Raw genomic sequence first — 17,248 nt, 5'->3', positions numbered from 1 at the left:
CACACAAACACACACGCGGCGGTGAGCGCGACCAAGGGCCGGGGCACGGGATACCCCGGTGATGTTACAAGGGCACAATGCCTGATGATCTAGAGAGCCTCGTGGAAGCTCTCCGGCGGTGGCCGAGTCCCGAACCTCGCGAAGGCACGGAGCGAACCCGACTGACTCCAGCGACACGAACGTCGCGTTCACGTCTTATTGGACGTGTCACGTGGTTAGTGACCACGCGATGATTGGTTGTGCTCGTATGTAGGGAAGGATGAAGGAACACACCACAAACAATAAACGTTTAATTTCTACATTTACTATTTTAATTATATTGGCGTTACCAATTACAATGCTATGTAAAAATATTTTCGAAAAATTGTGTTTCCCTAGTGTGGTGTTTGATGTTTCCATTGTGTACCGACGTTAATTATTTTATTATACCACGTCGTATAATAAAATTATAATATAAATACCAGGTTAAATCACAGTGAAATCACAGAAAGAAAATACATTTATTAATAATTGTCTAGGCATAATAATTATTAGATATCAAATTGCAAATTATATTTTTTTAATTAGGTAAGTATGTAAGTACCTAGGTACCTAGTTACTTACTTATTAAAATAGTCGAGTTAATTGAAATTTATTATGACGTATTTATTATATACTAGCTATATGTACTAGCGCCCCAGCCCCCATATAAATAACTAGCGGTCCGCCCCGGCTTCGCCCGTGGTACATATTTCGCAATAAAAGGTAGCCTATGTTCTTTCTCAGGGTCTAAAGATTATCTGTGCCAAATTTAATCAAAATCGGTCCAGTAGTTTATGAGCCTATTCATTACAATCAAACAAACAAAGTTTTCCTCTTTATAATATTAGTGTAGACTAGATAAAATAAACCCTATATTAGTACTCGGGGATCAATATTATCTGTAGTTGTGTTGTGTAGTGTACCGTAAGTACCTATCCCACCAACGCGAACGGGGATAAATTCGAACATGATTCGAACCATTGTCACCCTGTCCAATAGTTCAATCAAACAATCCCTTTCAGCATTTACTCACCAGACAATCTATTTATTTTGAACTATTTTTATCTGCTTATCTGTTAGATAGGTTTTTATAAGGGTTTTTAGTTATCTTTCCACGTGAATCTCATATACACGCTGAATAGGGAGGTATGTCGCTTTCTTGCAAATTGCGATCTACCTACCTATATCTTATCTCAGAAACGAAAAGATTATTATTTGCAATTTCAATAGAATATTATAATTTTATTTCTGCCTACGTCTCCAATAATTAAACACATCGTTGACATGGACCTAAAAAAAAATGGTTGCCTGTAAAGTCGGTTTTACGGGCGAAGATTTTACGTGACAACGTCTTTTTCTCGATCATAGTTGAGTGGGAGAGAGTCGCAAGGCATTCGGCGGGCCTCTCTCTCGTTCGGTGACTGATCGTAACGTTACCGAGCGTTACATTTTTTCATAAGTGACTCCCAGTCGCAACCTAATTTTTAACCGACTTCAAAAAAAAGGAGGAGGTTATCAATTCGGCCGGTATGTTTTTTTTTTTTTATGTATGTACACCGATTACTCCGTGATTTCTGAACCGATTTACGTGATTCTTTTTTTGTTCGATGCGGGATGGTGTCGAATTGGTCCCATAAAAATTTTATTCGGATAGGCCCAGTAGTTTTTATTTTATGAGCATTTTTGTCTGTATTTGTAAATGTTGCAAGTGCAAGTTTGAAGTCGGTTGTTTTTAACGCAGTTATTGACTTGTTTTTGGTCCATGATCGTTGATAAACAAAGGATTTTCTATAAAAACAAAAAATAATTCTGAAATGATACTCAGTGTAGCATATTTAATTTGTTCACACTGGTGAATTAATGGTAAACTGTAAACCTTTGATCCCATCAAAAACATCCTGTAAAAAACCCAAGTCTCGCAGCTCAGTCTTTCTACCGTCAAAAGTTGTGAGATCCATGTAATACCAAGTCGGTTAATCTATTTAGTGTCTACTTGAAGGACCTTCTGTCTTAAGTTATTACATAAGTTATTATCATGCCAATATTAAAAATATTTAACGTTTTAAACAAATAGGTAGATCGACTTGGACATCGCTTGATTTGATTATTAGTATGTATCACACTACACAGCACGACAGGTAAATTTAGGTTTCGATTTAAATACTGTAATAAGCCTGACTGAAAATAGCTTATGAAAAAATAAATGTGTAAGAATCATAGGTAAATAAATAATAAGCACTCAAATTGAAAATAGATTTTAATATAAAAATTTCATATATTTTTAATTCAATAAATACGTCTCATATATTTTGATTGTTAAACACTTCATAAAACATATCAATCACGGTTAAATCGTTTTCATATTAAAATAGAATATTACATCTTATTAAAAAACGATAAAATGGACGTGTAGTTGCGAGTGATAAAATTAATCTAACATAATATAAGTGTTACGATACACAAATTAAATACACGATAATCAGTAACATAAAGGTAAGGGTAGATACAATATGGCACAGAGGAACTTTAAGCGTGGCGCAAGCGTTCATTTATCCTTAGGCTTCTTTTCTTTCTTACGCGGAGGAGGCACGGGCGCTTCGCCACTAGACGCGGCGTCTTTCTTCACCACCTTCTTGACAACCTTTTTCTTAGGTGCTTCTGTCTCCGGTTTTTCGGACACTGAGGATTCGATTTGCGAGGCAGTGGTCGGTTTCGCTTTAGGCTTGACGCCGATTTGGGAGAGTGACACGGCGCCAACCGGTGGCGTGGGGACGTCGGGTTTGTGGACGTCGAGTCGCTCCGGCTGGGCTTGCAGCTGCGGGGAGGCGAGGGGGGTCGGCGAGGGGCACGTGACCGTGGGCGTGCGCAGCTCGCTGGCGATGATGGACTGCGCGAGCGACGCGGCGTCCTCCAGCTCGCTGTCCGGAGTGGGCAAGGGGTCGGCCACGCTGGGCGGGCTCAGCTGCAACTTCCCCGCCGGCTTACGACGCTCCTCCACTACACAACCAATTTATTCCCGCCTTTATTTCTCTCTTTCGGTTAGACTTGGCGTTAGTATGGCGGTCACATTAGAGAGCAAGCTCGGTTAGGGCCTGGAACAAGTCGAGGGAAAACATAGCCACGTGTTAATACGATTGCAAGCGGATTAGTCAGATTTGAGTTCAGCGGATAGATAGCTCACGTACAAGGAAATTATTATCTTATAATAAATAGTACATTTACAGTAAGTTAATATGCAGTAATTAAACAGCTTCTCATTTTTTATAAAAGTTTTGAGTTCTATCAATAATCTCCTTGTACCTCATGATAAATGGGAAGCGAAAAATCAAAATCAAAACGAAGAAAAGTGTTATTAAGAAAGATAGAACATAGAAATTTGATTTAGCACAACGTCATCTCATTTTTGTTTTGATAAATTACAAATACCTTACGATTATTTTGATGTAAAAATAAGTCTTATCCCGAAATTAGAATCGTTGGATGATGACATTGACCGCACCTACATATTGCATTCACTTGGACGCTACCCAACATCTGCCAATTGTACGTAGATATTTAAAGTTATTTCAGGGACGCATGAATTTATATTTAATGACGTTTTAATGAAATCAGTGGTGCAAATATTTAAAGCTACAGATGTTTCAATGATTAAATGAAAATGTAATGGAATCGCAATGTTGCGTTGTGTCCAAGTGCCATTGTTATCATTACCTGTATCAAAGCCGCGTCTCTTGGGCTGCCTCCTCGAGAGCTGGGTGAAATACAACGAAATTTTGAAACGTATGCTCAGTAAAGTAATATAAAAACCAAAGAAAAAAACACAAAACGGCACAAAAGAAAACTTGACATCGTTCCACGGAAATTCTATACAATATCCGTGAAACGAAAACAAAAAAATATTAGTTAAGAATATGAAAACTGCAAAATTAACTCGGTGAGATTTGAATGCAAAGCCGTTCGACAAGCCGATGACGGCACGATGTAAGCGCTTTTACTCACATTTGGCAGCAGTGACACTAGGTATTTCTTCTTGAGATGGAGTGTTGGCTAAAGGAGGACTGTCGGAAGCAGGAGCATCCGTTTTGTCGGTAGTTTTATCCTGCTGGGGTTCAGAAGGCGAGGAAATAGATTCCGGCTTCGGTGTTTCGGAAGGAGTGGCTACTGGTTTTTGGATATCAGCTTCTGGAACTGAAGGTTCTTGCACCTCGAGACTCGGAGTTTCAGTTGGAACGGGTGCAATAGGATTTATGGCTTCAATTTTCGGGACCTCTGCTTCTGGTGTTGGTATGGATTCATGCACAACAGTAGGAATTGATTCAGAATCTGGTGCAGGCTTTGACTCGGGAGCTTTTTCTAAACATTCCACTTTAGATGAATCGCTGGGTTCTTGCGCTGGTTTGGGTTCATGCACAACACTAGGAATTGATTCGGATTCTGGCGTAGGTTTTGCTTCGGTAGCTTCTGCTGCACATGCCACTTTAGATGCATCGCTAGGTTCTTGCGCAGGTTTGGATTCATGCACAACAGAAGGAATTGATTCGGATTCTGGTGCAGGCTTTGATTCGGGGGCGTCTACTCCACATTCCACTTTAGATGATTCGCTGGCTTCTTGTGATTGTTTGGATTCATGCACATCGCTGATTACAGTTGGAATAATATCTTCTTGGGGTACAGCAACTGGTGGTTCTAATGCCAATTCTGGAGATTTTACAGAAACGGCTTCAATTAACTGCGGCGGAGATGATTCAGTGATATTTTCTGCTACAGGCTGAGCAGCATGCACATCGACTGGTTTTTCTGAAACTGAATCGGTTTTGGGTATGTCATTCTCATGCATTTTTTCAACTTCATGCGCGTCCTTGGTTTCAGAAGATGCGGGTTCTAGAGGTTGTGTTTCATGCAATACAGGGGACGAAACCGGAATGGCACTTGTTTGGGCTACATCTTCCTTAGGTGCTACCGATTCAAGGGTAGTTTCTCCTTTAGAAGTTTCGGACGGAACTGCATCGAGGGACTGACAAATTTCAGCGGCTACCACTGTCTCATTAGGCGCCGTAGAAGTTTCAGTCTTTATGTCGGCTTCTGCAATAGAAGCATCGGGCGCTATCTGAGGAATAGTTATTGAACTAGATGTGTCACTCATTTTACCTGCGGCGTTAATTGCTTCTCTCGCTGGAACTGGTATATCAGGGATGTCGGAAAGTGTTGCTTCAGCTACTTTTTCTGCTAATTCTTCAGCAACTTCTTTAGCGGGTTCCTCTGATACTGGAGGAGAATCCTTAGGGGGTGATGGCTGCTTAGGTGGCGAGGAGGGTCCTTCGTTTAATGTTTGGGATATTTTAGCCCAAATATTAGCGAAGGAGTCGGCGCCCATATAATCAATGTTGCCTGACTCCCAACCCTGGCGTCTGGCGAGCTCATCTATTGCTTCCCTTTGTAGAGGTGTGCCAGGTTGGACTCGTGCTAAATTTCCAGCTACGCCAGTCTGAAAGTATGGAAAAGAGAATTAATTTAAACCAATAACAGTATATAATCGTCACGCTGAAAAATAATACAAATGAAATTAATATTTTGTTAATAGAAGTAACTAACTACTTGATTCGTGAGCATGCAAATTAATATTGAAAGCAGGCAGTGGCATTATCTAGGAGTAGTTTTATGTATTTCATACATGGAAAATCAAGAAGATTTCTTTATCTTTTGATGCTAGAAAACAATACTTAAAAAAAAAAAACAAAATTACATACCATTAAAGTTTCAACAAATTTTGAAAAATCTCACTTACTTCATCCTCCTCTTCTGATAAAAACCCATTTTCCAGAGATTCCACTGCGTTATTGTTTTCTTCAAAGCTTTCAGGTGGGGGAGAAGGTGACCTTAAAGTTATTTGATGAGTACAAATTTTTCTTCCACGTGAATCGATGGTTGCTCTGTGTCTCAAGTAAAACCCATCGTAGGGATGCCTGGGTATGACATCATCATATATTTCGTCTACGTATATTACATCACCATTTATTCCCTCATTGTATTTATGTTTGCCACGTTTCATACAAGGCTTTTCATAGTCCATGTGAATACAATAAGCATGTTTGGATTTATTTTTATTAATAGGATACGCTGGGGGCTTTTGAATTTCAACTTTATTATAACTGTATGTATTGTATTCATTTTTAAAGTGATCATTTTGAGGCTCTTCAATACTAAAAATGTTATGGTCTTTATGATTTTCTTCATAATGATGGTCATGATGCTCATGGTGGTCATTGTGATCATGATGGTCGAATGATGTTTGGTTATCAATCCATGGTGCATGATCTGAAAAATGTTCCCGACTATCGTTGTGTTCATAATAATTATGTTCATTTGTATCTGAATTATTTTGTGCGTGTGAAATGAAATTATTGTTTGAGTGCGCAACTACCGAAATGGGTTCATATGCAACATGTGATGATATATTATCCCAAATATGTTTGTTTTCATTATGCTTGTGTTCATAGTGATTGTATTGATTTGTATCTGGATTATTTTGTGTGTATGAAGTGAATTGATTATGTGAATATGCATCTGTCGAAATGTTTTCTTGAGGTAAATGTGATGGTATGCTATCCCAAATGTGTTTGTTCTGATAATGGTTGTGTTCATAGTGATTTGTATCAGGATTATTTTGTGCGTATGTAATGAATTGATTACGTGATTGATTATGTGAATACGCATCTGCTGAAACGTGTTGTTGAGGTACATGTTGTATGTCATTCCAAATTTGTTTGTTTATTATTTCTCCCCTTTCTCGGGAGTCATCCTTACTGGGCAAAATGAATCCACTGTACAAATCCCAAGGATCATAAAATTCGTTTTTGTCTAGTGGTTGTTCGCTTTGCTCTTGTTCCACGAATTGTTTATCAGGATGATGCCAAGGAAATTCAGACGTGGGATCCAGTGTAGGCTGATACGTTGATTGATCTAGTCTTTGTTCAAAATAGTCATGGGGTTGCTCACCGACAGTTTCACTATCAAAATGACCCTCTGGCGATGGTTCTTCAAAGTGGGCCTATTAATTAAAGGTACAAAACACATCGGTAGCATGCATATTCTTGAAAGAAGCTTCACGCACAAGTAGCAGTGCAAAAAGCTTAAGTCAAGCTAAGATTAGTAAATTTGCAAAAACTTACCGTTACATAAACATACAAGTAAAATTATTGATAATTAATTATTTAAAAACTGTACATTCGACATATTGTAAATAGTTACAGTAGCAATGATTAAATATGTTTACTTGTATGTTTATAAAACGGTGATTTTTCGCCAAAATACCAACACCATCTAATACAAGCCAAATCTAAATCGTTAAACCGTGCAAAAGCAAACAAATATGTACATTGTACGTAAATAAAACGTTAGAAAATGTTAGTATTTTGGAGAAACATCTCAAATGCGCAAAGAAAAAACTCAAAGAAATGCTTTTGGGGTATACAAGCATAAGGAGAAAGTTCAAAAAAATCTAATTGCAAAATAGGGCAGAAGTATAGGATAAGATAGAAAATAATCGAATTGTATTCTATAACTATGTTTAAATCTCACCTCTTCACAAATTTCCAATTGAGTATGCTTGGGAAACATATTGACTATTCAGTTTAACGGATCAAACGTAAATGAATCATAAAGAGATGTTATGGATCACGACCGACGGATTGCGGTAAGTGATCAAGAAATTGCGGTGACATCGGATTATATTACAATGTGGTAACTGATACTAAATCTGTAACTCTATCTATGTATCGTTTTATTGGAAATTGTGTCATGATATCGTATACATCATCTCGTGTAGGAAAAAAGAACGAATCTATTTTTAGCCTGCATCAATCATTCTAATGTTTCTCAGAATATCTAATTGATATCTAATTCTAATTGTTATCGAGTACTTAGTATATCAATTTAATTCCACACACAGTCACCATATTGTGCGTCTTTTTAACTACCCGCAAAATGTGGCAATAAAAAATACCTTAATAAATTTGTTCCTAACTCCTACACATTTTGAAACCAAAAGTTATCTATGTAGTTATTACATAGACAAAAAATCTCACTTACCATAGACACATCAAGTTGCGTGTGAACTTGGGAAGTGAACAAGTCCCACCATAGTTGCAGGAATCCTTTCAAATGCTCTGGCGCGTCTACGCTTTGAGATTCAAAGTTATAGTTTTGCAGCCAAGGCTTGGCTGGACCGATGAAGTGGATAATTTTCAAGTTTTGCCCGTAACTGGAAATTAATTGTACCTTTTAATATTTTTGCTCAATTTACTCGATGGCGTTATATTTAAACTAGGAAAAGTTAGGATGATGTATTCACCGACTTCCGGAAAATTATCACGGAGATGTTCGTGTTACATAAGCATTTGATTTATTTCCTCTTTTCTATCACATCAAGAAAAACTTTTTAACAGCTATAATTGAACAAGTAATAAAAATTCATAACTCGAACAAAATCAATTGCCCGTTTTGTGTTTATTTGCATTAATAGTTTAATGACCATATTCGAATAAATTAGAAAATTATTGCTTCACAAAACAATCCATATTTATTTCAATTGAATTTAAATAAGCATTTTACTCGTAAAATAGAAAAACTGTCAACCTTTTCACGAAACCATTGACGATATTAAAAAACCAGTTGCTTATCTCCAATGGAAATCACATTTATGAGGTTAATGTGAAAAGGTGCAACCACCGTGATAGACGGACCGAGTTTTATGTAGTTCAAACAATATGCATGTGCATTTTTACACAATTCAAGTGATGAAAGAAGTTGACACAATATAAAGATTATCAGCTGATGCTATTTATGTGTCGGTAATGTGGAAATCGTATCAGTAGGTCTGGAGATGAAATTACCTCTGAAGTCGAAAATTGACGTGTAAAGAATTTTATCGTCGTTAATCTGTATTTTAGTATTTACCCAATAGGTAATTTTAAACATTGATAAATAGGCATCTTATTTTTAAATATACGGCAAGAGACTTTGCAACAAAAGAAAAGGTTAGTAGCCAAATATCGCAATAATATGGTAAACCATAATTACCTATTTTATACAAAATAGAAAAAATATAACTGTAAATGATAATCTGCAAGTACGCTTATATTCCATAAGCTAGATAGAGCAAGTTATCCCACATAATATGCCCTAGAATGTACGGGTACTTACTGTTTCAAAGCGGGCAAGTACGAGTAGAAAGCGGCTGAGGTCACATTGTAGAGGAAAGGCAGGCGTTTGTTGTTATCCGTAGACCAGCTAGAGAAAAACGAGTTGAGCAGTCCTTGGTCACCTCCTGGAATGGACAATTTGATTGCTAAAATATGATATTACACCTATTAGAGAAATAAAAAGACAAATTATATTGAAACCGATGAGTACCTAATCTGATCTTTTCTGTATTATTTTTAAATCGAATTTCAATTTTTATTACTGAAGAATGTATCTACCCAATAATAACAGAAAATCAGGAATAACAATATCATTCCAAAGAGATAAAGTCAATAGGTAACATTTCCAGTAAGTACCATCAAAGCTACCGCGCTCCTGCGCGAATGTGATCAGTCTACTGAAGGTGTCGGCGGAGGGCTGGAAGACAAACACTCCGGAGTTGAAGCAGTCTGGCCAGCCGACATCTGGGGCGGCAGACAGTTCCTCCCTTTCGAAGAGTTCATCACAGTTTTGGACCACCTGTCAAGTGATAGCAAGACCATGTAAAGATGTGTAGGTACCTGTCATACCCAGGAGACTATGAAAAATATATAGGCGTTTTCCTATTCTAAAAAGATCGAAATTGTACAGGCAAATATACTAGGTTTCCTAATCTAAAAATGGGTCAATGATTGATATGATTTATTTAATTTCTGAAATTCAGGAATTTAAAGGTTTTCAGTATTTGATACTGAAAACCGTTCCGAAAATAACAAAGTAAGTACCTAAATATTTTCTTTAAAATGAAAAGAAATAATTAATTTTAGCCAAAATGTGTTAATCATTAAGATCTTAAGCAGGTGCATGTCTTTCACATGGGACAGTTCTTAAAATTAGGCCGACATCTTCTTTGTAGGTGACAAATATCAAATAGTGGAGGTGGAAATTAACCACATATTTTATTACGATTGATTTAGTATCTTCGATATTTATAATAGACTAAAAGTCCGGTCATATTTACTGCTGAAGAAAGAAAACTAATTACCTACTTAAGAAAAGGCGCCTCACAAAAACTCGTTTACGATTTATCAATTAAAAATTTCAAGTGTTTTCGTAAATAGCGATGTTTCAAGAAAATTTTCCTTCACTTTAGATATTGTTTTGTTCGCTGTTATGTTTAACAAATCTAAATTAAAAACATACAAAAATAACTATAGGGTCATAGTTCTAATGAAGTTCTCATTTCCCTATCTACATCCAAAATGATGTAAAGATATCGTATCAAATCTAATAATAAAACATGCAAAATTAATTATTTTGCACGTACAAATCATCGCAAATATTCATGGCAGAGCTCGATACACGTGATACCTCCTCAAAATATTTATCGATTATACTTTTATCGTAACTTCAGTTGACATAATAACCCGCGATAAAAACTGAGTACCTTGCTCAATGGATCACCAGACGCTATCACCATTATTTAATATTCAACAGTACATTATTCAATCATTGTTTAATCATAATATTATAGCGGTTATGAAACATAAATAAAAACGTTTAAAAAGGCGACGATGTGTAGTGTAAGGCACTTTTATTAGTAGCTAGGGAAAATAGTGGGAAAAGTATATTATGAATTTGGCACGCGTCCAAAATAGTTAGAAAAAAATATTTGGGCCGGGGCTGTTCGTCGCATCTCGTGTTACTGCTGCCATCCACATCCGTTAACATTGACTTTCTTATCGTGTAAACAATTACAATGGAAATAGATTTTATGACTTTAGTACTGCTGTCGATCCCGTATTAATTGCCACTGCTAATGCGCGTACTTATGTTCGGTAAATCAAGCAAAATCAATATTTGTTAAACATGTTCTTGCACTTTTGGTAAATACTACAAAATTAATTAATATCATCTAAACATCGATTGACTTAGCTTACGTTATCATACAAGATAATAAATAATTAGGCTCGCCATAAACCGCAAAATATGATCAAATTTTTACTCGATGAATAAGAATGATGACAGGTGAGACAAGGGTGAGACACATTATAAAAAAAACACTATGTTAAATAGGAATTGTTTACAGGTAATTATTTCTATAATATCTCTATACATACTTAAATAATAGATTAGTGAGGTGTAAATATAGATAAAGTTTTGTGAATCTCTAACCACACACATAAGTTTATCTTAATTGCACTTTGATACTCGTCTTTAGAAATGTTGTGCATAATATACACAAACAAACTTTATAAACAATTTCAGTTTGTTATTTTAAGAATAACTCGAAACACATTTATAACAATATAACTTCCATCGCTCGTAATTTTTATTGGGATACAATATTCCCACTCTTTTTTCCCTAATCCTGAAAAATCAAAGATTAAAGCAATTTTAGCAATAAATTAATTAGTGTGAAATCTAGTTTTAATTTAACCAAATAACAAATCCCTATCACACTAGCCACGTAGCCCGCCACCGCTGGGTTAATCGCCCTACAATTTAAACCTTGGTTAATAATAAGTGGAACTAATTATGGTACACATATTGCTAAAAGTAAAAAACCTTTTTCTTCTGGATTAGTAAACTAGAATAACTTTTTAAATGGGTGATATGAGAAATCGTGTCAGAGTTTTCAACATTAAACAATATTTCTACCTTACAATTTACATAACAACTTACCAAAATATCAGCATCGAGGAACACACATCTATCGTACTGCGTTAAGTTCCAGCAATGGATCTTTGTAAAGGTGATGCCCAGTTCTGGTCGCTGCAAGAGTGCCAAATGTGTTGCATCTTGCGAGTCCAACACGTCAACTGTAATGACCTCAGCAAATACTGCGCGAAGACGATCCCTGCGGGTAGTTGCGAAAAACGTTTCCTGACATATTTGGTTGTAGAAAATTTTATTTTAAATGATCCCAGTGATTTTATAGATATGTGTCCTAGTCATTTTAGAATTGTTTGTAATGAGAATTTAAATATTACGAATTGTAAACAGCTGGTATGGGTCAAGGTCACACTCGTTGATTATAAAATGCATAACAAGTATATAATATATATGTATGTATATCAAATATTTATCTAAATTCTAAAACATTACGTCTTGATTACTATTTGGGATCAGCAACAGCTTCCCAGTGATGTAATATTACTTTATGGCACCTCGAAGACGTAATACCTACTCTTGAGATATTTTTGATATATCTGATGTATGATTGAATGGAATAATTTATGGTAAAATATATTTAATTTATTTCAAATACAAGGTCATAAAGTAGGTATATTATTTTATAATAATTGTAGAAAAAAAAATATTTTCATATCTTCCGATAAATAAGTTATAGCCTATGTATAATAATAGATCAAACACATCTGTGTCCTTTCGGATAAATCTTGCATTGAGAAAAAAACATTAGATATTTTTATAGTACATACTACATATGTACCTAATTAACTTTTCCTCAATATTTTGCTTCAGATCCTCTTAAAATATATTGAAAGCAAGTTTGATTTTATCTAAATATTCAAAAACGCTCCATTACATTTACATGTATCCTTAACGAAATCAATACATCATTCGATACGGTCAAATGATCCGCTTGTATAAATAGAAAAACACACACATCGCAGGGAGTATATATCTATCTACTAATTAATTTTGTATTGCAATATGTACCTCATAGCATCAGTCACGGACGGTGTGATGAGGATCACGGCCGGATAAGTGGAACCGACGCGTCGCAACGAATGCGCCAGAACCAAGGCTCCGAGACCGTAGGAGTCGTTTGTGGCCAGTGTTACCCATGCTCGGTCTGAAACAAAACCTCAATAAGTTCCCACTCGTAGAACTTAACACTCTTTTATAGGGCAATAATCCTATTTGTAGTCTCCTTCAGTGTATTATCCTTCGAATTATGCAGGAGTAATCCAATAAACTATAGGCTACAATAAACTACAAGCTGCGTAGGAATACGTACCTACAAGGGAAGAATTTATTGAGTTAGTCTGCTCGACCTAAACGGGTTTAAGGATAAAAGCAACAAAATGGGAATATTGAATTACAATTTACGATATCTTCAGACCTGACTGTGGTATATATATTTTCACATTATTATTTCATAGACGAATGGAGCGAAAACCACTCAAGTACCTATCACATGCATTCGAGATGCAAATGTTACACTAAAAGTACCAAATGCCATTAGTCACGGAAAATAAACATCATTATTATATCCGAACACGCATGTATAAGCTAATTCTAACTGCCAACGACGTAAATATCGAAAATATAGTATCACTGCCTGGAATAAACATAAATCTGGATTTTAATGTAGCACCTGTTGTTGGTTCCTCATTAGATGCTTAAGGAAGTGCGCAGTTTGCTCCTCCTGGTGACGTGGTCATAGATCCCACTGGTACTAAATATATTGGCACGTGTGTAACTAATTTACAATCTTGGCGCTTCTTGCGCGTGCGGCGTATTTTCTTTTAACATTTTACTGTATGAAACATTTTTTGCAACTGGGTCATGTATTAATATAGTAGTTAGGATGGTTTTAATTTTTTTGTTATTGTTATTTTTTCTAAGAACAAGGAATGATAAGTCAATTTAAAAAAAATCACTTGTTTCGCTCTGTAGTTGTAGATGTAGACCGTATCTTTCAAACTCAAACATTTATTTATTCAATTTTAGATGTTATTTTCTTTCGAAAATATTTTATGGCATCTAGGATTTTAGAAATATTATTCTTATGGCAACGATGAACATTTTATTTTAAATACTTATACGTACTTCATTGTTGTTCTTTTATTAATTTTAACAAGTTGATGTTTTTTATTGCGACGAAACTCGGAGGGAGGGTACGTAACGTATGAGGGTTAAAATTGATATTAATCAATATTAAATCGATTGCATACATACTTAAATTTAACTATAATGACTGATAAATCTGCTAGGGCATTTAGAAGTTATGGTGTACTAAACGCTCTGGAAGTAAAATATTTTATGCAGTGGTAACAGTAGTGTAAAAGTTATTTTAAATTTTGTAAGATTAACGATCGTTTCTATAATATATTTGCGAGAAGTATCAACCCGAGACTTACTGAAAAAGATTCTGTCAAAGACCAGCTGTTATGTGTGGGTGTGTAAAAATGATAAGCATCCAATTCACCGAAGCGTCTCTAGTGAAAAATAAAGAACTATGCACATTGCATATCTTCTGAATTATTATTCACGTGAATGTCTCGGTGCGGTGTGCGTGGGCCTTTACATGGCTGCTCCTTGTAGACAAGAGCACATTCTGTCCGCGTTCTATTCCAAAATAGCGCGACAGAAATAAAATCCAAAATAAAAATACTGGATGGCGTCAGTTATTCCGTGGCCATGTTATGCGCATGCGTGTGCATCATACAAGATACATAATAGGCAATTAACGTCATTGTACGTAATCTCGAATTTCCTTCCGCTCATGATAAAAGTTTCAGTACTTAAAAACTTTCTAACTATGTTGTTTTTGTAGATACTTCTAAATCAACCAGTATCCATATAAATTTTAACATTTTTTTCATTAATTCTGCTTCTGTTTGAAAAAAATTATAGCGAAATATTTTACCTGTAGATATTATTTGGCTTTTAATTTTTTTTTCTTCGCAATCTTTTCTTAATGCATTAGAATCTAGATCGTCCATATATACTTAATCAGATTTATATCTAATTCAAAACAATCGGAGATAAAATCTTTGATAATATTAACATTTAAATCGTAGATCTTAAAAGATTATCTAGTGATACCTAATACAATTAAATTCGTGAGACTTCCCAAACAAAATAGGTTCTGTGAACAGAATGCCATTTATAAAAGTGTGAACTTGAACCCATAAACACGACATCGGTCAATAATTTGAAACACAATTTCTCTTCTTGGAAAAGATTTCATCGCCGAACAGAATAATCAATACTATGTTATTTTTACTGGAATGGACTACATATTTTTATCATACTGATTCAAGGATATAGCAACATTATAGCATTCATAAAATATTTATACCAGGATGTTGTTTCAATTACAGCAGCGATGTCTGGTGATCTTTAAATAGATGTAGGTATGGTATAACGAAACCCCAATAAGGCACTTAAGAGTAAAGACGAAGGATCAGATGCTCGGGACATGGGAGCAATGTCCCTGTGGTTTCTATTTAGGTGCGGCTGCCGGCCGGTCCGACAGGACTTAAACAAGCAAAACGCCGATCTCAATAAATTAATATCATCATACAGTTGCTATTATGCACTATATTGCTCCTAGATATACCTACTTATAAATTTAAACTCTAACAATATAATATTCTAATTAAAAGAATTAACCGATCTCTAATAATAAGCAGTCTTATTAGACAATCATTTTTTTACCCAATATCTTCAGTTCATTTACATATGCATTTCAATTTTTACAAAGTAGCTAAATTGATTTTAATTTGCAAAATAACATTAAATTTGGGATCCTACAAAATACATATATATTATGTACAACTGACTTATATATTGATCAAAATTCAATATTGAACCCGAGTCTTAATAAATCAATCTGGGGTCAATTCATAGCATAGCAAATTCGACATTGAACATGAGTGGAACAGAGAAAATCGTGGTCAAGATCATTGCAATTAAAATGATTGATAAGAAAATTAGAGTTGTATTTATACACATTATAGGCATTTACAAGTTGATAGCAATAGTGTTTACAATCGTAAAGAATAATCTGATAACACATACCTACGTATTTAGCTCGGGTGTGCGCGACTTGTGTAATTCATAATTTGTAGTACGTTTAAAGATATGGGATTCAGATACCTATATTATTTCTACGTCAAACATGTACGTAGCTGTTGTTTATTTTGTTAAACAACACATCGCATAGAATATGTATGAAATAAAATCAAGAATCATGTTAGACACAGGTCTATCATATCAGAAAATAGATTATTTTAAATTTACTCTATCAAAATACATATTTATTACAACAGAAACTTAATGATCTAAGACAGAAGCATATTCACAATACCTACAGTGTTCTGGCAATTTAATACAAAGTGACTGTGATACGTGTTGAGTGAAGAGTCTAATAGAGATCATTTTATAAACTAAATAAAACGAAAGGTTGAGATGGTCGATGATTAATGACATACATTTTTTAAGTAAACAATTTTGGCATTTAATTATGATTTAAAATTTTTGATTTCAATCTACTATTTACTTGTTATATAGCACGATTTATAGAATTTATTTGTACCTAACTACCTACATCGTAAATTTTAAGAATCCTTTTAAAAATAGCCCACTAAAAATACTTATGATTGTTAGGAACCCCAAGAGTAATTTTGCCGGGTATAACAATTGCATAACAAAGAAGATAGACTTGACCTTTAGAAGATACCCAGAATAACAAGTTAAATTCATTTATATTCATATAGATCTTTCTCTGTCTACGGATCTAACTATCGAATTCCGTATATTTATATAAAAAACGATTCCTATTTTAAATACCTCGAATAACGTCTTGAAAAAAAAAAGTAAGCAAGCAAGTAAGTAAGCATTTCAATAAAATAAATCATATTCTAATTTGAATAACATTTTACTGTCGAGTTAATACCTAATTACAATTAATTTTTGTCTACCCTTGTATTCATGAAATTTTTACAATCAAATATTAATTGGATGAAAGTATTTGCAATTCAAATAATTCGATGCCGAATCCAGATTATAGAAGCAATACTATAATTTAATATTCGTTATTTGATTATGCATATATAAAAAAAAAACATTTCACAGCAAACTTACTTGACATTTTGTGGCCGGGTGTAGTCTCGTATGTGACAGTTCTAGTCACCTCTGGATAATAACGAACTACACGCGCTCTTCGCGCAGCAAATGCAAGCAATGTGCTCAACTAACCAACCGCGACCTCTCCAAGTCCCTGTGATACCGCACGCATACTCGTACCACAGTACACACACATACATAATACGTATATAAGTTTTAACAG

General features: G+C 35.0%; 1 protein-coding gene across 8 annotated transcripts; it reads right to left on the bottom strand.

The window, feature by feature from the left end:
* Window positions 1-2,265: 2,265 nt before the first annotated feature.
* On the bottom strand, window positions 2,266-17,179 carry Gyg (glycogenin 1). Of its 8 annotated transcripts, none has more exons than XM_090102568.1 (10): window positions 17,044-17,179; window positions 12,886-13,021; window positions 11,887-12,061; window positions 9,579-9,741; window positions 9,223-9,346; window positions 8,110-8,281; window positions 5,807-7,069; window positions 5,170-5,506; window positions 4,021-4,824; window positions 2,266-3,018 (listed from the first exon to the last, which is right to left on the bottom strand). In XM_090102568.1, the coding sequence occupies exons 1-10, from the start codon at window positions 17,048-17,050 to the stop codon at window positions 2,567-2,569; spliced, it is 3,633 nt and encodes a 1,210-aa protein (XP_089958694.1). In that variant the 5' UTR covers window positions 17,051-17,179; the 3' UTR covers window positions 2,266-2,566. The 8 variants fall into 8 exon arrangements, with proteins under 8 accessions (XP_089958694.1, XP_089958699.1, XP_089958700.1 ...); XM_090102573.1 differs by having other exon boundaries at window positions 4,021-5,506; window positions 5,807-6,336; window positions 6,826-7,069; XM_090102574.1 differs by having other exon boundaries at window positions 4,021-5,506; window positions 5,807-6,336; window positions 7,018-7,069.
* Window positions 17,180-17,248: the final 69 nt, after the last annotated feature.

This window comes from Colias eurytheme, chromosome 6 (assembly GCF_061535395.1).
Source record: "Colias eurytheme isolate Ceu_HAF_F1 chromosome 6, ilColEury1 Martin Lab GWU primary, whole genome shotgun sequence".
NCBI classification, from domain to species: domain Eukaryota; kingdom Metazoa; phylum Arthropoda; class Insecta; order Lepidoptera; family Pieridae; genus Colias; species Colias eurytheme.
Note: the sequence above shows the minus strand (reverse complement) of the source record. Positions and strands in the feature narration are given on the sequence as shown.

Coding starts and splice junctions, on each gene's coding strand:
- Gyg (XM_090102567.1), bottom strand. Junction 9,742..11,886: donor TCCTCGATGCTGATATTTTG/GTAAGTTGTTAT, acceptor ATCACTTGACAG/GTGGTCCAAAACTGTGATGA. Junction 7,070..8,109: donor CGCAACTTGATGTGTCTATG/GTAAGTGAGATT, acceptor TTTAATTAATAG/GCCCACTTTGAAGAACCATC.